At 34.1% G+C, this 24,715-nt stretch overlaps 1 protein-coding gene across 1 annotated transcript; it reads right to left on the bottom strand.

Moving 5' to 3' along the window:
• Nucleotides 1-5,740: 5,740 nt before the first annotated feature.
• LOC140163006 (short-chain collagen C4-like) lies at nt 5,741-20,129 on the bottom strand. The gene is made up of 4 exons (XM_072186344.1): nt 19,969-20,129; nt 14,818-14,964; nt 8,085-8,297; nt 5,741-6,355 (listed from the first exon to the last, which is right to left on the bottom strand). The coding sequence occupies exons 1-4, from the start codon at nt 20,036-20,038 to the stop codon at nt 5,874-5,876; spliced, it is 912 nt and encodes a 303-aa protein (XP_072042445.1). The 5' UTR covers nt 20,039-20,129; the 3' UTR covers nt 5,741-5,873.
• Between the last annotated feature and the right edge of the window lie 4,586 nt (nt 20,130-24,715).

Genomic DNA, 24,715 nt, shown 5'->3' with positions numbered 1-24,715 from the left:
CCTATTCGAATATGTATTCAACTAGAGAAAAGATTAAATTTTCATCAATCACTCACCCAATCAATCAATCAATCAATCAATCGATCAATCAATCACCCAATCAATCAATCAATCAATCAATCAATCAATCAATCAATCAATCACCCAATCAATCAATCAGTCACCCAATCAATCAATAACCAATCAATCAATCACCCAATCAATCAACCAATCAATCAATCAATCAATATTTTCAACAAAGTTTCTTTATTTTTTTCCAAACGGGCATCAAACCGCCCATCATACCACATACCGCCAGCCGTATCACATAGTGACGTATTTGCAGAATACGCATTTCGTGAAAATCGAATTTGAAAAATTAACGAGTTTCATTTGCTGCATACTCTTGATTAAAACATAATTGTCGTTTAAAACCTGGTTAAAAATAATACAGATATACCATATTTCCAATGTAATTCACTTATTACTATCAGAGCATAACTTATTCTGCAAAAAAAAATCAATATATCTGTTCTATCCCCCAAAAAAAATAATACAGTAGATTGACAAAACAGCTCTCAGCGAATGTGTACTTTTTGGCGCTAATATGATGCATCGTTTACCGAGAGGTGGACCCTGTTATTCTCAAAAATACAAGTTTTATGTATGCTTAATTTGTTACCATATGAAATATGATTCTTTTTTTTCTTTGTGTGTGTGTGTGTGGGGGGGGGGGGTGTGGCACAAAAAATTAAACATCCGATATATATTGGGTTTTGGGCTTAGAATAGAGGAAAAAACTATTATAACATACGGCACACAGAGGAATTTCCAAGCCTAATCTCTACAATACTTGGTAAATTCCTTTGGGGCAACTATCTCTCACTTATCCCTCTACTCTTTGTATCGTCTAATGATCGCGAAGGATTCTTACCATGCTTACATACAAGGCTGTATCACTTTCTGTAGCATTATAGTGAAGCAAGGAGAACCCATACGGGATAAACACCTTTTTTGGTAAGCCCAGAAGTAAGTGTATCTTTAATGTCATTATTTCAAAAGGCATATTTATCTCGACCTCATTAATTATTGATTTCATTAATTCACTGGCAAATAATCAACAAATTGAATACCCAATAAATAATGCATCGTGTTCCACTTGTATTGAATTTGAGTCACACTTTGGTTGCAACATTAGACTCTTTCAACCTCGTAGCTGGAGTTAATTCTGTATAGAATTTTTGAATTTATTTGATGCATCCATTGAGATTGATACATATTGCCACTGGGTATTGAGCAGACAAAATCAAACTGTTCGTTGTCTGTTCTGGTAACACCGATCTTACCTTTAATGCATGACACTTATGGTATGCAAGTACATGTAGTTCTCACTGGTGTATTGGGAATACGTGGTTAATGTTGATATAGTTCTTTCTGTACAATTAAAACACAAAGTGCTAGACTCGCATTTTTGTGACGCTTCCCCACTACTCGAGTGGTTTCTTCATACTGGCAACCCATCACATCTGACTGCTTCCTTTGATAGGCAACAGGGACAGTCGCGACGGTTCCTGTTTCCTATAAAAGCGTCGTAGAGGGTGATGAGTTGGTCAAGGATATTAGTGAGTGAATACATAACCTCGTCCTTGCTAATTATGTGACTTTAAATCGTGGGTAATTTTTTTTTTCTGCCGAAATTTTCATTTTATACAACTATCTCATCAATTCATGGTTTATTAAAAGACACGGTAGCAGCTAAATGCTGAATTGATGTGAAATTTACAATCATTAAAAAACAACAAAAAAGCATGACATATATTTAAATCTCAAAAATATCACTTAAAGTACACAAAATAAACCAAGGGGCGAGACTTCATCCTGCAACCAGGTCCGCAGCTAAAAGGGCGGTCAACTGAACATGGGAAAATGGTGGAAAGGAGGTGGTCTCACCCCAAGGATAAAATTATTCTAATACTGACCAATAAATATGATATTGCACGTGAGGAAATACATTATTCAAAATAGATAACAGTAAAAAGAAGGAGTCGTGTTGGGGCGAGTCATCATGATCCCAGAGGGGTGAGAGAGAAAGAGATGGAAAAAGCACCAAACCCCTAATAAGGGCATGATCACTCGCTCCAAAGCAACTACACCAATAAAACAATGGTTAACAACTCTGCCTTTTGGGTTACAGTTTGGCATTTCGCCATATTTGGGCATTAAAAGAACTTTTAAGCAGTTTGATGTCATTTTTCGACTGGCATCTATATACATGACTCTGAAAGGAAAAACAATTGCAGGAAATTTCTGTTTTAACTTTCTCAAGTCAGGGTACACTTAAAACATTTTGGTCATATTTTAGATTGTTCAATGATGACAAGCTAGTCAAATCTTATAAGTTCTTATAAGCGAGGGAGTCAGAAACAAATAAAAACAAATCATCGAGAAACTACATTTTATCAACATTTTAATAAATTACAAATTTTGAGTAATTGTTGCCAGGTTTTTGCACTAAAATAAGTTTCTTATAGTATTCGAATATTACCTGATGATTAAAGTTGGATTAGATGTGTGACTTTGCATGCACTTAATACCGATTACTATTTCTCAGGTCAATTTCGGTCAATTTTTTGTCGTATTTTATATCACTCAATGATGACAACGTGGCATAAGTCGGATTTTATGTCAGAGAAAAACAGCCAAACAAAAATAATAACAAAATACACCAATACACCAATTCCGGGTTTCTGAACAAATCCATTTGGTTAGTACCCTCTTCGTAGGACTTGAGTTAATGTGTTAAACATGTATAATTTATTCAGCAAACTTCCGGTTTCTTTAAGAGTCCCTTATTTACAGTTGCCAATTTGGAATTATTCATTTCCGTTAACAGATACGAATATTTGTCTGTTTCATTAAAACCCAACGCAAGTAGTCAAAAACATCAATTGCATAAAACACCAATTTTATTATTATTTTAGGACTTATTTGGTCAAATTCAATGTCGAATGCTAATCAAGATGACCCTATTGAATGACAACGTAGAATTTCATCTGCAAGTGTTACACACCTTAATGATGGTTTTTGACAAAATACACGGAAGCTAATTATATATTTGCCTTGTTAGCAAATCAAATACCGATACAGGTGGCTTTACAAACATACCAGTAAAAACCTCCTTTAATCAAATCCTAAAAGTAGATTTGAAGTTGTGAAAAAGTGAGTCCTGTGTGATATCTATTAACATGGAAAATAAGATCAACGCGTTTGCTACATCATGTACTAGAATAATACTGAACATCAATTGAAGTGACCATAATAGTAATGAAACGATCTAAACCATTAATAGCGCTGGCCTCTTATCAACTCTGTTATTAAGTCACACAGATCACAGCAACTGCGATTTCGGGCACATTAATCCTAAGGATGCAGGAAGATGAACTCTGGCGAAGATTTGCTCTCTACACTTGCAACCCCAATACATGGGGTACTTTATAGTCAACTGCTTCACAACCGATTGAAATGAAAAATGGTTTGTAAAACTTTGTGACATTCAAAATATATTAAGTGTCTGCAAGAATGATCAATTACATGTAGTGTGCTAATGCGTGTGGGCGCAGGGTATCCTGCGTAGATGGCGAGGTTAAGTGATACCGACATAATGCACCATATTGTATGCAGGAAGAGTGGTGAATCAAACACCGCAACGTACTATACCGAGAGGATATTTACGACCCGATAAGGGTATTTTGGTAAACTGGAGGGCCATTCTGTTCAACTGGGTTGTTTTGCTAGATCCAGAAATAAGTGTCTATTTCACTTCTGTATGGGTTATCATATTGATTTCCCCAAAGTAAGTTCTGAAACCGCCACATAAAACCACCGCATACAGAATGTACGATATGTATTCTAACTGTATGTACGACGGTAGAGTCAGTTATGCAGACCTGATCTGAATTCCATTGTGTAAACGCGCTCTTGACTAACTCTGATGTAATACTTGATTAGATGGATGATTAATAATAACATGTAAAGTTATATTGTTAATTTTAAGGATATTGGAATTGCTTGACTATCTTGATTGAGTGTTTTCTTACTTATTTGTCTGTCTGCTCGACTGATTGGTACTTGCCTTTACATTTCCATCATTGGATATAATGCGTGTTATTCTGATTCTAGCGATTTAAGAAGGTAAAAAAAATGATTGGTCATCTAAAATGACCCTGGCGTCAAGTTTTATTAACCTCATATCCGCTACTTTAGCTAGAAAGTGGATATTAATATTTATACTACTCCTACACACTTCGAGTTTCAAAACATATCACTCAAATTGTACCTCTTTTTTTAAGGTTCATGTACGCTTAATCCGAGCAGGCCAAGTCGAATTCACAACGGCATATTTAGATATTGCTGGCCTCGCTTACTTATTTATCCTATCAACCAGAGAGCTAAGTATGAGTTCTTTCATACCAAGGTGACGTTGTGTATTTGTTATAAATATGTAGTTCTGATGTCTTCCGCTAGGAATGCGACGGACATCATTCGAACCTAATACCTATAGATTTATATATTCCGCTCTTCCTCAACGTGCCTCTTCGTTTGGATGATCTTAGGAAAGATTAAAATTTGAATACAGATGATGTTTGTGATTAGCACCATGTGAAACATTCTCATAATTTTATTGCGGAGTTCTACTGTTGGAGTAATTTCAAGAAAAACAAACTAAAACATTTTTTTCAGATGTTGTAATTGGTGGGATTGATCAGGTTCTGATAAATGGGTTCAAATCACAAAGGAACATAACCATGGAGACCACAAGGTCACTTGCATCAATGTTATCGACGAGTTAAAAATTCAAGCCATTTTTTGCCGAAATTAGTAGTCTGAGATTTTGGTCTTAGACAGTTTTAGCTCTAGGCCCTCGAATATTCATGGTATAGAGTCTGACAGAAATACTATCGTTAATGGGGAGCAATAGCATGGGTCAACGACGTAACGATAAGGTTGGTGTTTCAAGAATGTATTGTGCGTTTCACAGTTATTCTCGTGTTTAAAATGAAAACCTAAATTTGAGTTGACGTTAATGATCCCAAATACAAGTGTTTTGAAGAATTAGAAAACATTCGCACTATTAACACAGTCATATGCTACATTCTGTGGAATGTTTTGTCATGTCAATGAACAGCTCATGTAACATACATGTCTGCACGTATTTACAAAACAATTATTCAATACATGCCCTGCATCCATGCTTAATAGAACTCATTTACTAGGCCATCGAACACACTAGCGGTAATGTCTGATATCAAACAGTGATAGAGTGTATTGACAAGATACGCAGCACAGAGGATTCACAGTGTCTCGCTGGTTTGACCTTTTATCACGATTTTCTTTAATTGAGTGAAAAGAAGAATGTTTAGATTTTCATAAAAACACAAAGTCATAAACTTTTTGAACATCAAACCATATAATTCTGTTCGATTTCAATAGACTGTCCGGCACGATGCAATTTTGAAGTTCATGTAAAAAGAAATATCGATAATAATCAAACATATTTATATTTCTGATTATTATTGATATTGATATTGATATTGATGTTAATATTTTTGATTATTATTGATATTGATATTAATATTTTTGATTATTATTGATACTGATATTAACATTTTTGATTATTATTGATATTGATGATAATATTTTTGATCATTATTGATATATTGATATTAATATTTTTGATTATTATTGATATTGATATAATAGTTTCGATTATTATTGATATTGATTTTAATATTTTGATTATTATTGAGGGAGGGTTGGGCAAGGCACATTTCTAGTGGATGTGGGCAGCTGCCCCCTTATCCCCTCCCCCGGCTACGCCACTGCTTCGAAATAACTTATATCGTGCAAACAACACAAGCTAATTCATTTCCAGCAACGTATGGGAGACAAGGCAATCCATCTGTCCCGCAAGTCGCTTCGACGATGTACATGAGAGCACCATTGGTATTGCTACTAGTCCCCTGCCGCGCTTCAGCATTTTCATCAACACACACATACTCTGTTTGATGAGCGTGACCATGGTAGGCTGACATCAGGTATCCCTTGTACTCGCTTGTCCAATCAGATGGACAGGTCGTTTTTGCGGGAATCATGAGTAGGGTGCTTCGGCTAGTAACCCTGCATACAGCGCATGGAACATCATGTTGGTGGAGATGGTTGAATGGTGGAAAGTGACTTATCTTATACTCGGTTGTGTACAAAAATGAACGACTTCCTCCGGTTCCAGCCTCGACCTGGAGATTCTCAGGATTTAATGGTAAACAGAGATAATTTGCAGCGCCCCCGTCTTCAGTGAAGTGAGAACCACCGACAACGCCTGCAACAAATATTTTTTTAAACATAAAAGGCATATGCAATTAAAACTATAATAATACAGGGATCTGATGTGGTTTTGAGAGAATTGATTGATGAAAACTAAGACAGTTTCAAAATTGAGCGCTCAGAGAAAAAATACTACTTTCAAAGTCATGTCGCAAACGAAAAATGATCATGAAATTTTGCTTTACAAATAACATGCTTTTCCTAAGTTTACAACGTTTGTTAGTGTAATAATCTCCGTGTAATAAAACCTCCGATGTGTCTTTGGCTCTTACACATGTTTAAAACAAAACTGCGAATATGTTACATCAGAGGTTTTGATTTAAACATGTCCAGACACACACATATTTTCCTGCCCATATATGATATTGATAAACTTAAGTGATTGATAAACGTTTCATAACCATCATGGCAAAAATAATAAGGGAAGCATATGAATGAACTCAATGGTAATTAAAGTGCAACTATTGTATTTTATTTAATGAAGTGCTCCTCATACCATCTCTGCATAGACAGTCAAGACAAACTATTCCTACTTCAATCGGAGGTCTCGGGTTCAATCGTCTCTAAACTGATTGCTTTTAAAAACTCCAGTTCTACTAACTGATTTGTCTAAACAAAGGTTTGTCTCAGCCCATTATTTCTTGGTCAATGTTTTACATTAATTCATGGCTAAGTGTATTTTACGACTGTATCAAAGATTGAATTTGTTTTGGCAACGTCAACACAGGGAGTCCAGAAAAAATAAAACAAGCAAGCAGATACATTATGGCCAAAAAGGACTGAATATAAGTAGAGAAGCACGCTTCCATCGTGTTGATGAACCTGGTGAAGATATTCTACTTTAATAACACACTATGCAGTGAAGTGAAAACACATGGAAGCTTAAAATCGCAACTTATGACATAGGCTGACTTCAAAGTCATCAGCACGAAAACCCACACTGAATGTGCCAATGATATCGATAGAATGAATGCCGCAAATATGAGGATTAGAAAAGCCGATGATCTGGTGGAAAAGAGTTGGTAAGAATAAACAAATGCTTGCTCCTAAATTCAACCCAGTGCATAATAATGGTGCTACATACTGAGGCCTTGTCTGGTGCCTAGTCGTCACTCTCTGAAAAAAATAGGCATGCTCTAGGCAAACAGCCGGGCCATCAGGCCTGGCCTATCATAGAATATTCTTTTAACCAATCATATGACAGTAATCTATTTTATTCGGCATATAAAACAAATATTGACTGCTTTATATTCGGGCCATGGTCAAAATTAAAGGCCCGCGGTGATTTCAAGAGATCTACGTGGGGCTCACAGCAGTCAATATTTTGTTTACTAGAGTGGTATATATTAATACACGTGTGTATTCTTGTTATGGGCAACGAATGTAACTCTGACATTGTTTTTAAGTTTACAGAAAGCCATTCCGTTCTCATATTTATTGATTTACTTTGAAAAATAAAACTTCCTTTATATTCAAACATGGCCCTCAGTGAGAGTAACAAAAGGGTTAGAAGTTTTGGAATCTCATTACGCATCAAATTTCGGGCCCTCCAACTTTATATGCTCCTGTAGCTGTGTTTGCAGGTGGTCAATAATTTAAGGCTGATGTTGGATCTAAAGGTGGGATGGTCTTAGAAGTGGTATGCATCTGTTCCTCCCAGTCTTAATTGTCCTTGATGTATTTGCATATCATACCAATGATGAAGTCTAATAAATAATATTTACCTGCATAGACCAATGAAGCAGTTGATGGGCAGTCGCTTCGTCCCCAACGGATATAAAGAGATCCTGATGTTGGCGGGTTAGGTTCGGGCTGTCGCGTTGGTCCAGCTGTTCTGCGAAGGCCAGGTGAACTCGGCGGTCCGGAAGATCCAGCTGGACCCTCTGGGCCAATGCTTCCAGCAGGGCTTGGATACAGTTGCATTCCTGCCTCTGCATCTGTAAAAAAAAGATCAAATCATCCTTATCAAGTTATCAACGGCATAAGTAGACGCAGTAGATGGGGTGGGGTGTATCAATAATAGAGAGTTTGTAAAATGCGTTTGGAAAGCACACACTTCAACGTCTAGTGGATTATAGAGGATTGTCTATTCAAAAACACTCTGCCATAAAAGCCTTTAGAAGTCGCAATGAACGCGAAAATCCATAGTGAACAGTAAAACAAAACAAAAAACACGTTAACTTAAGAACAAAAGATTCCAAGCTTCCTCATATATTACAAAATCTCCTGTTATTTTTTATCTAGTTGAGAAGAACAGCTATTTAAGAGGCATTATCTGTTATTTTTTTAAAATGTTTGCCACGGTCAAAAAATGGATTTCCTTTAAACTTTCATATTTGATGCACCTTGACCTGAAACAAACACACATGAAATAAATTTGGGAAAAATATCCCCGTTGCCATGGTAACAGCCACATTTTCATATTAGGCCTATTTTCACAGTTTTTGCATTTTTCAGCAGTCAATTTGTCAAGTTTTGAAGCCAGTGTTACTAATATACACAATATATATATACTGTTTTCTTTATACGTTATGAATAGGTCAAACCTTAGATGCCGCATTGAAAGTATAAAAATAATCACCAGATCTCAGGGTGGGTTATACCATTTATTTGAAATAGGGGTGTTTTTCAATTTTTTCAAAGTATGAAAATATACCAACTCTGTATAGCTCATAAACCATATGGTAGTGCTCCGATTTCAACATCGACCACAGCATGTTGAGGTGATACATTTGTCTTATGAAAACTTTACGTTTGAGCTTGGGGAAAAAACATCTGTTTATACAGTGTTGCCAGACATTTTCCTATTTTTTCGAAATTCAGCACAAGTCTCACCTTAAGTTAAATGATGTGAAAATGAAACCTCACCCTTTCAAGGAACATTTTTAGAAAGAAAGTTAATTTCATATCAAATTTGATCAGTTATTAGGTCAGTGTTGTTCCAAACCACATGGGTGTTGCCAAAATCGGGGTTTAATTGTAAGATATGAACATTTTTCAGCTTTTTCAGCTATTTTTCAGTCTTAAAAATACCAAAATACAATGGCATGCATTCCTAAAATAAAGATGTGAAAATGAAACATCGACCTCATCATGTTGAGATGATATATCGGTCTTATGAAAAATTTACATTTGAGCTTGGGGAAAAAACATCTGTTTATACAGTGTTGCCAGACATTGTCCTATTTTTTTGAAATTCAACACAAGTCTCACCTTAAGTTAAATGATGTGAAAATTAAACTTCACCCTTTCAAGGAACATTTTTCAGAAAGAAAGTTAATTTCATATCAAATTTGATCAGTTATTAGGTCAGTGTTGTTCCAAACCACATGGGTGTTGCCAAAATCGGGGTTTAATTGTAAGATGTGAATATTTTTCAGCTTTTCCAGCTATTTTCCAGTCTTAAAAATACCAAAATACAATGGCATGCATTCCTAAAATAAAGATGTGAAAATGAAACATCGACCTCATCATGTTGAGATGATATATCGGTCTTATGGAAAATTTACATTTGAGCTTGGGGAAAAAAAACCATCTGTTTATACAGTGTTGCCAGACATTTTCCTATTTTTTCGAAATTCAGCACAAGTCTCACCTTAAGTTAAATGATGTGAAAATGAAACTTCACCCTTTCAAGGAACATTTTTTAGAAAGAAAGTTAATTTCATATCAAATTTGATCAGTTATTAGGTCAGTGTTGTTCCAAACCACATGGGTGTTGCCAAAATCGGGGTTTAATTGTAAGATGTGAATTTTTTTCAGATTTTCCAGCTATTTTTCAGCTTTTTCAGCTATTTTTCAGTCTTAAAAATACCTAAAATACAATGGCATGCATTCCTAAAATAAAGATGTGAAAATGATACATCGACCTCATCATGTTGAGATGATACATCGGTCTTATGGAAAATTTACATTTGAGCTTGGGGGAAAACATCTGTTTATACAGTGTTGCCAGATATTTTCCTTTTTTTTTCGAAATTCAGCACTAGTCTCACCTTAAGTTGAAAATGAAAGTTTGTTAGAAAGAAATTTACTTTCATATTAAATTTGATCAGTTGTATGGTCAGTGTTGTTCCAAACCACATGGGTGTTGCCATAATTAGGGTTAAATAGCGAGATGTGGTTATTTTCAACTTTTTACAAGTTTTAAAAATACCAAAATACCATGGCAAAATATGTGAAAGTGAAACATCAACTTCACCATGTTGAAATGATACATATTTGGTATTATGTAAAATTTACACTTAAGCTTGGGGAAAACATATGTTTATAGAGTGTTGCCAGATATTTTCCTTTTTTTTCGAAATTTAAGTCTTACCTTAAGTTAAATGATGCGAAAATCAAACTTCACCTTCACAAGGAAAGTTTATTAGAATGAAATTTACTTTCATATTAAATTTGATCAGTTGTATAAATGGTCAGTGTTGTTCCAAGCCATAATTAGGGTTTAATAGTGAGATGTGGATATTTTAAGTCTTAAGGGTTCAAATAGCGACGTTTTCACATATTTTTTGTGGACCTGAGAGCACATCAGACATATATTGAAATTTGCGATATAATACAAATTTTATGGCAAATGATTAAAAATTGATATTTTTGAAATTTAACAGATCTCAAAAGTAAATTGTATAAATCTAGTGATATGTACTGAAAGTGTATGTAGCTGGAATGAAAAGCCGTCCATCATATGAAAATTTGACCTTTCGTATTGGAGATATAGATTTTTTTACCAAAACACCTAAAAATGTAGGTCTTTTGGGAAAAAATCTATATCTTCACTATGAAAGGTCAAATTTTTCAATTAACATTAATTATTTGATTAGTGGTCGGCTTTTCATCCCAGCTACATACACTTTAATTACATATCATTAGATTTATTAAGTTAACTTTGAGGACTGTAATTTGTCAAAATATAGAAAAAAATTCAATATACATAATTTACCGTAAAATTGTATTGTATCGCGAATTAAAACAAAAATCAAAATTATTTTATATCAGAAGGACATTCCTCGTATTCAAAATGCAATTTGGTATGTCTGATGTGCAATCAGGTCCGACAAAAAATACTGTGCAAAGGTGGGTGACCAACCCCTTAAAATACAACACAGAAAATATCAAACATGTATACTTTAAAATATACATAAAAGCCATATTTTTTTACCAATATACACATACTAGCTAGGCTAAAATAAATTTAAAAAGATTGTTACATTACAAAAGGATGCATATAAGAGTAAGATAATGTTTAAATTACGCCTACCCCATATTATTATGGCACAAGTGCCCATAAAAGCGCCAAATTAGGACAAATTTGTGTGCTTTTTGGGTGTTTTTGTGAAAAATTGGAATACTATTATAGCTATAACTTTAATAAGGTTTCATTTTATAATTGAAAATGTATCCACATTTCACTATTAACTCCATTTATAGTGGCATCATCCATGTGGTTTATTCATGGCAGCGATTTAAACAATATAAATCCTAACGTGAGACATACGTTGAATTTTGAATAAATGTGATAATATCTGGCTATACTGTATAGAAGGAAATATTTTCCGAACTCAAATTTAAAATTTAAATTCACATACTAAGTGTTCTTATGTTAATTTTAACCTTAATATTGCGTTCATTCCACAATAATTTTAAGGATGTGTACTATTTTAAGACTTGTAAAAAGCTGGAAATATCTAAATTGTCATATTAAACGCCAGCTATGGCAACACCCATATGGCTTAGAATAACACTGACCATCCCAGATGATCAAATTGAATATGAAATTAACTTTCTTTCTAAAAAGATATGTTCCGTATGAAGGTGAAGCTTCATTTTCATATCTTTTAACTTAGGGCGAGACTTGTGTTGAATTTTTAATAAATAGGAAAATATCTGGCAACACTGTATAAACTGATGTTTTACCCCCCGATCAAAATAACTTTTTCATAAGGCCAATGTATCATCTAAACATGACGAGGTCGATGTTTCTTTCTTTATTATAGAAATGCATTTTGGTATTTTTATGACTTGTAAAAAGTTGAAAATATCCACACCTCACAATTAAACCCCGATTATGGCAACACCCATGTGGTTTATCTGGTAACACTGTATAAACTGATGTCTTACCCCGCCCCCAGATCAAAATAACTTTTCATAAGGCCAATATATCATCTCAACATGACGAGGTCGATGTTTCTTTCTTTATTATAGAAATGCATTTTGGTATTTTTATGACTTGTAAAAAGTTGAAAATATCCACAAATCACAATTAAACCCCAATTATGGCAACACCCATGTGGTTTAGAACAACACTGACCATTATAACTGATCAAATTTGATATGAATAAAAACTCTCTTTCTAATAAATGTTCCTTGAAAGGATGATGTTTCATTTTCACATCATTTAACTTAAGGTGAGATTTGTGTTAAATTTCGAAAAATAGGAAAATGTCTGGCAACACTGTATATACAGATGTGTTTTCCCCAAGCTCAAATGTAACTTTTTCATAAGACCAATGTATCATCTCAACATGCTGTGGTCGATGTGGAAATCGGAGCACTACCATATGGTTTATGAGCTATACAAAGTTGGTATATTTTCATACTTTGAAAAAATTGAAAGACACCCCTATTTCAAATAAATGGTATAACCCACCCTGACATCTGGTGATTATTTTTATACTTTCAATGCGGCATCTAAGGTTTGACCTATTCATACCTTATAAAGAAAAAATTATATATATCGTCGGCCGTATCACATACTGACGTATTCGACATTTTTAACATTTTTGCGAAAATTGGTATATTAGTTTGTTATGTTCTAATCTATATATTCACCAAAAACCATGCCTCAAAGTGGCTTAATTAGTAAGATATTAATTAATTTAATTATGTCGTATTTACAAAACCTTGAAATGTCCGCATCACATAAGGACGTATTTGCCGATCACCTATACTGCGCAAGCCTAGTATATCGTATCTGCAAATTGAAAAATTTGCCGTTTCACATACTGACGTATTTGCGCAACGTATTTGCGCGACTCTGTCATTTCACGGCAAAATTGCTGTTTTGTCCTTTTCACATACTGACGTATTTGCGCAACTGTTTCACATACTGACGTATTTGCGCGACGTATTTGTCATTTGAACGGCAAAATTGACATTAGTCCTTTTCACATAGTGACGTATTTTATTTAATATTAATTTTTTGCAGAATGAGTTATGCTCTGATAGTGATAAATGAATTATATTGAAAATATGGTATATTTGCATTACTGTTAACCTGGTTTTAATCGATAATAATATTTTAATCAAGATTATAAGGCAAATGAAAATCGCTAAATTTTCAAGTTCGATTTTCTCGAAATTCGTATTTTGCAAATACGTCAGTATGTGGTGCGGCCGACGATATATTGTGTATATTAGTAACACTGGCTTCAAAACTTGACAATTTGACTGCTGAAAAATGCAAAAATTGTGAAAATAGGCCTAAAATTGAAATTTGCCTGTTACCATGGTAACGGGGATATTTTTCCGAAATTTATCCCATGTGTGTTAGTTTGAGGTCAAGGTTCATCAAATATGAAAGTATAAAGAAAATCCATTTTTTGACCGTGGCAACTCTATTCTCAAAAATAACAGATAGTTCCTCTTAAAATTTAATTTGGTTTGGGTAATAGGTTAAATATATTGTCTGTTCCAAACGTTTAATTTTGTATATATTTTTGTGTGTGATCATGACGTTAACAAAATTCAGCTTTCAAATTGTGTTCTGTTCTTTTACAGCAAGGGGATTACGTTCCCGTCTTAAATTGAATCAAGGCCAAAAAAACCTCTTACCCAAACGCAATTCAGAATGCACAACAAATCACACTGTTTGATTAAGTTAACATATCAATAATACTATACTTAGCTTTTCATTAAAGATTCTGATAGGGAGGGGGAATTTAAAATGGCCAGCCAAAAAACTTTCGGAAAATGTGCATATTAAATTGGTTTAAAAGGCCTAAAAACGTACAATATCACAGCAGCCAGTATCCAGCAAGGGAGGGTAAAGCAGAAATACAACAAGATGGCACAGTTGTGTTTTACTAAACACGAATATCTATGCCCGTGACTGACCACATCTAAACCCCTTAAAGGAAATTGAGCAAGAAATCCAGTCGATTTATGTAAAGGTGCCGTAGAGGTTGAAGAACATTTTTAAACTTCATTTCGCAAACTCTCTATTGACTGCATTTTGTAAGGTGCAATTGCCAAGTAAACACAAAATGTTTTACAGAAAACGTTTAATGTCTGGTTATTATAGATGGTATAAACACGTTTTAAAAACATTTAAAAATATTTTTGAAAACGTAGTGCAAAACATTCTAACATAATGTTATTTAACTGTTGACAAAATATTTTGCAGAAACGTAAACAATATTTATTGGTGTATCAGAAAAAGATACGACAAAGACCTACCATTCCCCTTGTTTATCACTCCCGTAACTAACCATACTAGGCATACAAGAGAAAGCATGAGTGCGATGGTTGCCACGACGATAGCACAGTTAGCTCGTAGATTCTTCGAAGGTGTCTCTAGTGCCTTTGTAGCTGGTTCACCTTTTGCTGTTAAAAATATATGAAAAAAAAATGCCAAATTAATCTCAACCAAGTACAAAATATTTAACAGCATATTAATGTGGCCACTTCCATTGTGGTATTGTGCCCGTGGACAGTGCTAGTAGGGTTGGTGGAACAATTTAAATGCTGGCGGTCTTGAGAACTTTTTGGCCTTTTTTTTTTTTTTTTGCCATTGAGCAGTAAAAGTGACAACTGTTATACTAAATGACCACATTTTGATTTGTTTACAACATCCCCACTATTTTAAACAATATAAGGCTACTACTTACCGACTCTGGAAGGCACATACCCGTAACTTTTAAAATCCCACAGCAATATTTACAAAGGGACCACTGTTTCGTGTTAAACTGTTCAAAATAACCCAAAAAGGCAGATTTTCAGAGGGATGAAGTAACATTTTTGCATGCTAATGAGAAGGGGATCCACATTACATCCAAGTTTGTTTTCAAGCTTGACATTCCGGAATTAAGGGAATCAAAATTATTATTATTATTATTATTATTATCATTATTATTATCATTATTATTATTATTATTATTATTATTATTATTATTATTATTATTATTATTATTATTATTATTATTATTATTATTATTATTATTAGTGTGCCAATCACCGGACCATCAGCCTGATTTGTCATGCAAGTAAAGTGCTTCTGAAGATCATCATCAAGAGAATGAAGAACAAAATGGAGCAAGAAATATCTGATGAGCAGGCAGGATTTCGTGAATGAAGGGGGACTAGGGACCAAATTGTCAATATCAGAAATGTCATTGAGAAATGCAGAGAGCATAGACTTCCTTTTTAGCTGTGCTTCATAGTTCAGAGAATAGCGTATTATTATATAAATATGTACATATATATTAGCCCCAAATGTAGCATATTATGGGCCCCAGTTTCACTATTTACACATTTTTCGTGATAATTGGGTGACTTTTTACAATTTCTTTATTTTAAGTGCTACGAGGTTGCAACCTACATTAAATTAAAGCTTGTGACTTGGACTTTCACTTTTTACGCATTTACGTGGGGCATGGCTATTAAAGAGGGACATGAACTAAGTGGGACATGGCTCAAATGGGACATGGCCCAAATGGGACATGCACTAATTTAGATTGCACTAACTGGGACTGCTCGTCACCCATTTCATAGGCCTATTTTTACATTTTTTTACTCTTTACCCCATAATTCCCTTCATTCTTCAGGCCCTGTCCTCTATCGGGGGCTAATTTATAGTTTAAGCTTGTTTGCTATTGTTTTTGGAGCAACATTGTTTCTTTATAAGCCTGCGGCGCAACCTTGAACAATATTGTCTTTGAGCATTAATGTCTTTACATGTGAGTGCCCCCCCGGGATTGGGTGCCCTGTGGTTGCCCGTCTAAAAGGCTTTATTGAACTCGTAACAAAAGCTAGCAGAAATCGCCTTAGATAAGTTTGTCACTTTTGAAACTAGACCTTTAGTCATTTAGATGAGTACATCTTAGTGGAATAAAATCGCATCGTGCCGAATAAGGAATCAGACTGAGTGTAAAATAGAGCCCGTTCGCAATTCCGAGACGAGCTATTTTGCTGCACGATTTTGCCATTTTGACAACCTTGCAAATCTTGTGCAGTACACACTAATACAGCGTCCGAGCACTGATATATCTAAACCAAAGTTACACATAAAATAAGCAGGTTACTTTCATGCTGGACAGGTTACATTTAGGAGCAGCCTGTTTTGCGAACTACTTGCTTTTTGGCTAAATGTTACATACTGTATAATCAGAGTACACAGAACAGAATTATCCATAATCGACTACTTTATTTTGCAATTTAGTTTTAGTTTCTTCAAGATCTCTTTGTTCGGATACCTTTTTATACAGTACGTATACTGATCAATGCCTTCATTTATATTTACACGTATTTATTTAAATATTTATTGTTCTTTACATTAGTTTAATGTTTTCACAACGTCACTTTACAACTATGGTTACCGTTTGTATGACCTTTGTTTTGATTTCTAGTTTAACATTTGAACTATAGACTGCTTAACTTCAAACTCATAATTCAATGCACCGCTGCCACTTTTCCTTTATGCTAGTGATTTTAATGTTTAACTTGGCAATGGAATGATTTAAATCCAAATCGTTAAAGGTACACTCTCGTTACACCCATAATCATTATACTATTTAGAACGAACCATCAAATTAATTTTATATTTTATCCTTGTTTATATCATAATTTAAATTTAAAATTTTATATTAAAAAAAAAATCTAATACCAAAATGGAATATTCTCGTAGCCGATTCAATAAAAATTACGTGTTTCATGTGAAATAAAAACAGTTCCTTTACCACGATATCATTTACCTACACATTTGTTAATGTCAATTTGCCTTCCTCGATACAGTAGTGTTCGCATGCGATACAAGCGCAATTAAAGACGATGCATATGCAGCGCGAGATGTGACTCGAAGTGACTGCGCCCAACTGATAGAGTGCTTTTAATCGCGCGCGTATTGCGTGTTCGTAAACGCATTTAATGTTAAATTATATTTAAGCACAGCGTTTTTAAGCACATACAGTTTAATTGTGTCAAATGTATTCGCTGTAAGTGATGTAATAATAAAATTAACTACAATAGCAATAGATGAATACAATTTTGGAATAAACCGCCCTGTACTACAAGCAGGTTGTACTCATCACCTGTGTATGTATGCAATCATAGATTGAATAATACTTTTCTTACAGATACGAGTGATCTGTATTTCTTTGACATCTAAGGTTCAATGCATAGTACCGCGTGAACGTATAGATGATGTGACTTCTGACGTCAATGCCTGACAGTATGCGCACGCATCATCACAATTTCCATTGGTTTTTGCCTGGCAGTATGCGCGCGCATCATATTTTGTTCAGGGCTCGTGTTTTTAAAACTCCCGCCACATCACAATAAGACTATTAAACAGTGTAGTGGTTGCATGAGGTTCATTCAAGCATAAAGATGATACCAGTCCCTTGCCTTTGTTGATAAACATTGAGGTCACTTCATCTATAGTGCAGAGCTATATATTCAAAAATGTATTCACCTATTGCTATGGTAGTTAATCCGATTATTACGTCACTTCTGCGGCAAATTAAGCTTAAATATTAATTTCAAGATGGTTGTGATTTGGTGCTATCGTGGCTGTCTGTGCTTTTTTCTGTTTTGTTTGTTTGTTCGTTGTTGTTGTTGTTTTTTTTTTTTTTTTTTTTTTTTGATGGTGTTTGATTGTTTGTGTGTGCTTGTGCTCGTGGGTGTGTTTTGTTTTGTTTGTGTGAGTTTCATTATTAGATATTTAAGTATGTAAACAATACATCACTACGCTGAATGAAGACGCCGTGATGGTGTCGCAAGCTACGTCGCTGCTCAATGATGACTCTGAAAAGGTAACTTTTTAAGCAAATGTCAATCATGACAGAGTCCAACATCAGTATCCATGCTGCTATATTTAAGTATGTTTGTAAAAGAAGATAGGTTATTGTTGTCATTTTGGAAACTTTATTTTTCTATTTTTTCCTATGGTCAATATTTTTTACAACTTGACTCTTCTTATCATTTTACTATGTTTAAATGTTTTGAAAAAATAATGCAAATAAGACAAAAAAACAAAACAAATAAAAACATGTTTGAAGATTTGTAAATATGAATAACACAAACGGTAAATGACATTTGGTCTGATAAAAATGCTGTCTAATCTTTACGTGGTTTAATTCGATTATGTCCTAGCCCATTTTAGTTCATATTCGATAAGTCCACAATTATACACATAACTGCTATTTTAACTTTTGCTCTGATATACTTTTGTCCGTAACCCTCTAATATAAATCTATGAAGCACTTATTTCAATAACCACTTGGTGTAAAATCATTTGTCCTAATACCGTGTGGTGTATTTCCAGTATGTATAAATAACCATAACAAACATTTTTTTAAATAAAATATTTGCACTGGGAAATTGTTTCCAGAGAAATTCTTCAATGCCATTATTGATTTTTTTCTAAAACTTTTCACCAGAAAAAAAAAATACCAAAAAAATCCAATCCATAATACGATTAGCTATTTTTTCAATTGGATATGAGTGTGACTAAATTTTGCAGGTTAACGGTGATTTGTTTTTAAAAGACAATCTCTGATGGATGTTGTAGATACTAAATATTGTGGATATCACTGTTCGTGTTGCGTGGTGTGGCAATCCGATATTTCAAAAAGTATCCCCTGTTTTTACAAGTTTACTTAAACTAAATATTCCACTACAAACGCTAACAGATGACTGCATTGTAAATTAGAATTAAAATGGTAGACGCAGCTTGTTTCTGCATTACGATAAATGGAATTTTGGCATCAAGCCACTTCCCTATCTTTATCGTATTACTAAGGTTAATTGAGCTTGCTATACATGTATGTTTTCATTTTATGTCACATTTGCAATGTATACACATATCCCAACTGATACTTGAATCAAATTGGCAAGATGTGTTGTGTTTGTAAGCCAAAATAGCAATGTAATTACAACATTAATTTTGTCCGAGTAGATTATCCGCCTAAATATGTCCCAACTTTTTTTTTACAATTTGATATAATACATATTACAGTGCACTTTGCACGGGATCATTTGACATTACCGAAAATGCAATGTTGAGAAGTTCAGCAAATAATATACCCCCGATTGTCAAATGACATAATTGACAAAAAAAATCAAATTTTTAATCGATCCTTTGTTCTTTGTTTGGTGTTTCAGGTATTACAAACGAAACAATAAAAAAGTAAATTCTATTCTTCAATCTTTATTCAAGTAAAATGTCATTTCCAAATGTTGACTAATTTTGTTAAAACCCTTGTCCTGCTTTTTTGTTCGCAGAGTAGTTACTTGCATACTGTTTCAACAGATCGTGAACAGTTCACATAGAGTCATACACTAAACCACAGTAAATTATTACATTAATATTAAAGTGAAGATATATCTTACAATTTTCCTGGTAAACGTATGGTTCAGAGTAGTCATTTCTATACACGGTAGACACGTTGGAAGAGGCCATGGCAGGTATACAAAAGAGATTCCAATTCAATCAAAATGGTAGATGTTATTTGAGTTAAGATCGCAGCACCAAGAAACACTTCAATCTAGTTTGAAATATATAAACAAGGAAGTATTATTGCTTGACGTCATAACTATAGAAAAGTTTAGAAATCCAGTGAACCGTTGTACCTCTTTTCTTTGAGATTTAAGTACATGTTTAAGTTCAAGTTCAAGTTTATTGTCAACTAAGTTTTACATAACTTGTTCCGTGTTTGTTTTAGAGGGTTTTATTTCGCTTATTAATTTTCCATTTGATACAGACTTGACATTTAATATGGAATAGTGCCAAGACTACTTTAGAAGTGATCTGCATAAACCGCATGGGTTAAATATTGGTTGGGGGGGTATCGGGATATGGTGTAAAAATAATAATCTTTGACAGAAAATGTGCTTTCCGTGAGTTCACTTTATGGTGCTCATAATGTAGTGAATTAGCCTAAAATGGTGGATTTAAGGATTGAATCTGAAGTTTGTTGGGAGGGGACAATTTCTGAATTTCTGAACATTGCTCTGAGATTATCAAATTTAGTGAAGCTTGATGTGATATGTATTGAACCTAAATATCAATTGGTATTGATCAGAACTGAAATGCACTTCTAATGTACCAGCTTTTAATGTGCGAGGAGATTTTGAAGAAATGGTTCTTAAAAGTGGTACGTACTGAAAAGGTTTGAATGCCCCTGGGGCCAATTGTTATAATCTTACTGTACACAAATAAACAGCGTGTGTTCATTGGACAGTCAGGAATCCGCAGAGTTGTTTTTGTAATTTGCAAATTGTTTGCCTTGACATAAGAATCAAGAAACAGAATAGTACTTACCATCTAAAATGCACTCTTGTTATAGGCAATGGAAGTCAATGTTCAACAGGGCCCAATGGCCGCAATGACATTTGACATTTTTAAAACTTCATTTTAAACTCTCAGTAGGTTCAATAGGTTAACACAATAGATATGCAAAACTATTCTTTTTATGACTTGTGTCAGCTATATTTTGCCACCATATTTTTCTCAAAATCGGAGCAATTTTTACTCATGTACAACCAAAATGTACCATTCCCCCCAAAATGAGGCTTTTTTTTATAGATTAACTCTGTAACAATAGCACGTAGATAGCACGGGCTATACATTTCTGAGGTCCTTGTGAGCAGATGAATAATTTGGTGTATATGTCGACAAGATTTAATATTTTCACATTTTCCCCCTGTGTGACCTTTTGTAACCTTTAGAGGTCACTAGGGGTCAGACCCAAAATGGCTCTACATCTTAAAAAAACCAAAGGACCACGTACTTTATGTGTGGACAGTCTCATGCTTTTATCACAACGTGCACAATGATTCAGTTTATCAGCTGCACTATTAAACATGCTTTTGATTACTTGCTCAATTGCTCAATGATGCACAGCGTCATCATCCCTATATCCTCGTGTCAAAAATAGTGTCGAGATAGGCCGAGCGACTCAGGCTAAGCATACCATTTACACGATATGAGAGACCACAGAGTTTCTATTCTACACGTTTTTACGATTTGCGCATGATCAGTACCCCATATGATGTTGCTATTACAAGACAATTCGATATGTTGCCAGGTAAAACACAGGTTTTGTTTTCAATACACTAACTGGAAATTCAATACACTAATAGGCGATTGCTGTTGTCGTTATACGCATATAGTTTACTGCATTTTATACGTTAACATTTTGATGAAATCGTTCGTTAAAATTGTGATATATTCAACGATTTGAGAATTAAAATCGTACAAAGCTCAATCCACGTGCTGTATAGAATATTAAATCACAAACCTATAACACAATGCACTTTCTTTATCTGCGTCAATAATATAATATTGATTTTTTATCGAATTGAATACATCTCTACATTTTGAGTTTGTACTTCAGCACTGAGCGATCTAGCGATCGATTCCTAACCAATCAGATAGGACTCATTTTCTTGCGTTCGATGAAATACCAATCGCCCGTCGCTCACCAACGGAGTATGAAGTTACAGGGAAAAATCTTTATAATACATGGTGTCGACACTGTGTGATGCCGAAGTACGTCGTAGCATCAACCAGATACTTGAAGGAATGCTGATGAGTCCCAGAAAGTTATATCAATTTTACTAACCTTTTTAAAATCGTTTTTGACAATTATGCCTCACCTCACCTCACCTAGGCTGTTTCATCCTCTGTAGTATGAAGCCGTCTTCAAGAATCTTCCATTTCTGTCTGTCTTGCACATCCCTTGCCCATGTGGTGCCTCTATATGCTGTTAAGTCGTCTGGCCATCTTCGTCTTTGCCTTCCTCTTCTACGCTTTCCTGTTCTTGGTTGCCACTCGGTGACTCTTCTTGTCCATCTGTTGTCATTTTTTCTTGCCACATGTCCTGCCCATCTCCATTTTGCTTCACCGATACTTTACATGATGTCTTTGACTCCAGTTTTATTTCTTATGTCACTGTTTCTGATTTTGTCACGTATAGTTATGTTCAGCATACGTCTTTCCATGGCTCGTTGTGTCGTGGTGAGTTTTTATTCCAGATCTTTAGTTGTCGAACAGGTTTCAGCGCCGTAGGTCATGGTGGGTAACACACATTGATCATACATACGCCTACTCAATGTCATTGGTAGCTTTTTATCACAAAGGATGTCTTTGTACCTGCCAAAAACAACACCAATTATGCCTATTATTTATTGTGTGTATCCCATGTTATACAACTATTGCATCAATTATTGTCAACAACTCTGCTTTTTGGGCCACCTTTTGGCAAAAATTGGGCAAAAAGAGAGCGTGTAAGCAGTTTAATGTATTATTTTTCGACTGGCATCTACCAAAAGTAAATACATGACTCTTAAATGAGAAACAATTGCATGGAATATGATTTTGTTATAAATTTCTAAAGTTATCGTTCATTTTAAACATATTTTAGATTACTCAATGCATGATGACAGGTAAGTCTCATAAGTTTGTCAGGGTATGCAATTGAGTCTGAAACACATAAAAAAAACTGCAACTAAACTGGCGAGAAACTACATTTTATCAGCATTTTAATAATTACGCATTTTATGGTAATTTTTACCTATATTTGGACCTAAAATAAGTTATTCCAATTCAATGTTATGATTAAGATCTACTTGGATTATGGACTTTTAAGTACAATTTTCTGAATTTTAATTTAATTTGGTCATTATTTTGGTCATATTTTAAATTGCTCAATAATGTCAAAGTGGCAGTCGGATTCTATGTCGGAACATGTCAGAGAATAATAATAATAATAATAATAATAATAATAATAATAATAATAATAATAATAATAATAATAAATAATAATAATAATAATAATAATAATAATAATAATAATAATAATAATAATAATAATAATAATAATAATAATAATAATAATAATGTCATATAATGAGAGAAAATATACCATTTGAAGCATCAAACCCTAAAAAGTACTTTTTTGGCTATATAACTTGATCAACTTCAGCGATTTTAATGCAGTATTTTCAGATGTCATGCAAACAAATATATAGTTACTCGCCGTATTTCCATATATCGTCCAGGCCTAGTGATATGTAACCAGTAGTGTCAGTCATGTAGATCTGATGTACATGTAGACATGTGAATTCCACTGTAAACGCACACTTGACTAACTTTGAGGTAATACTTGACTGGATGATTAATAATAACAGATAGAGTTATATTGTTAATTCTGAGGATATTTGAATTGCTTGACTAGCTTGATTGAGTGTTTGCTTACTTATTTGTCTGTCTGCTTAATTAACTGATTGGTACCCAATTTTACATTTCCATTGTTGGATATAATACGTGTCATTCTGATTCTAGCTTAAATGATTGTTCATCTAAAATTGGCATGGCGTCAAGTTCTATTAACCTTATTATCCACCAATTTAGCTAGAAAGTGACAACTAATATTTATACTACTCCTACACACTTACATTTTTCAAAACATATCACTCAAATTGTACCATTTTTTTCAGGATGATGTACGCCTATTCCGAGCAGGTCAAGTCGAATTCACAACGGCATACGAGGGTTGGTCAATAATATCCCGCAACCATTATTTATCTCCGCTCATGCATGACTTAGATGACTGCTACTTACGATCAATAAAGTTTGTACCTTTGTCTTTCAAAACACACAACAATTAGTATCAGAGTACCTTTAATTACGTAATCTCATTTGCATAAAGTCATTGCCATATGTACACTGACAATTGTCAACATTGGCGGGAAATTTGAATTGTAGTTGAGGAATGTGTAATAAAAAGAAGCAGAAGTAAGGAACAATGCAATTTACAAGCCTTATTTTTGGTATGAGGTAATCTGAATATATTCAATTGATAATTGCGAAAGGAGAAATGTATCCGTCAACAGATCAGGAAAGGGACTGTCTTTAAATTTCACCAAAAATAGGCCATAACGACAAACAAAAATGGTGTGAAAATCTGGAGAAAAGAGCCCACACGGTAGAAGAAAGAATCCAAATTATCTCCAAAATAAAACAAAAACAAATATGATTATTGGTATGGTATGAGAGATCATAGTCAGGACAATAGAATTTGTTGCAATAAAAATAGAAATGTACGCATGCGTAGATAGTACGTATGATTGAAAG

Source organism: Amphiura filiformis, chromosome 10 (genome assembly GCF_039555335.1).
Source record: "Amphiura filiformis chromosome 10, Afil_fr2py, whole genome shotgun sequence".
Classification (NCBI taxonomy): domain Eukaryota; kingdom Metazoa; phylum Echinodermata; class Ophiuroidea; order Amphilepidida; family Amphiuridae; genus Amphiura; species Amphiura filiformis.
This window is presented reverse-complemented; position numbering and strand designations above follow the sequence as displayed.

Coding starts and splice junctions, on each gene's coding strand:
- LOC140163006 (XM_072186344.1), bottom strand. CDS start 20,038: ATGGCCTCTTCCAACGTGTCTACCGTGTATAGAAATGACTACTCTGAA. Junction 8,298..14,817: donor AGTGATAAACAAGGGGAATG/GTAGGTCTTTGT, acceptor TTTTTTTTACAG/ATGCAGAGGCAGGAATGCAA. Junction 6,356..8,084: donor TGCTTCATTGGTCTATGCAG/GTAAATATTATT, acceptor TATTTGTTGCAG/GCGTTGTCGGTGGTTCTCAC.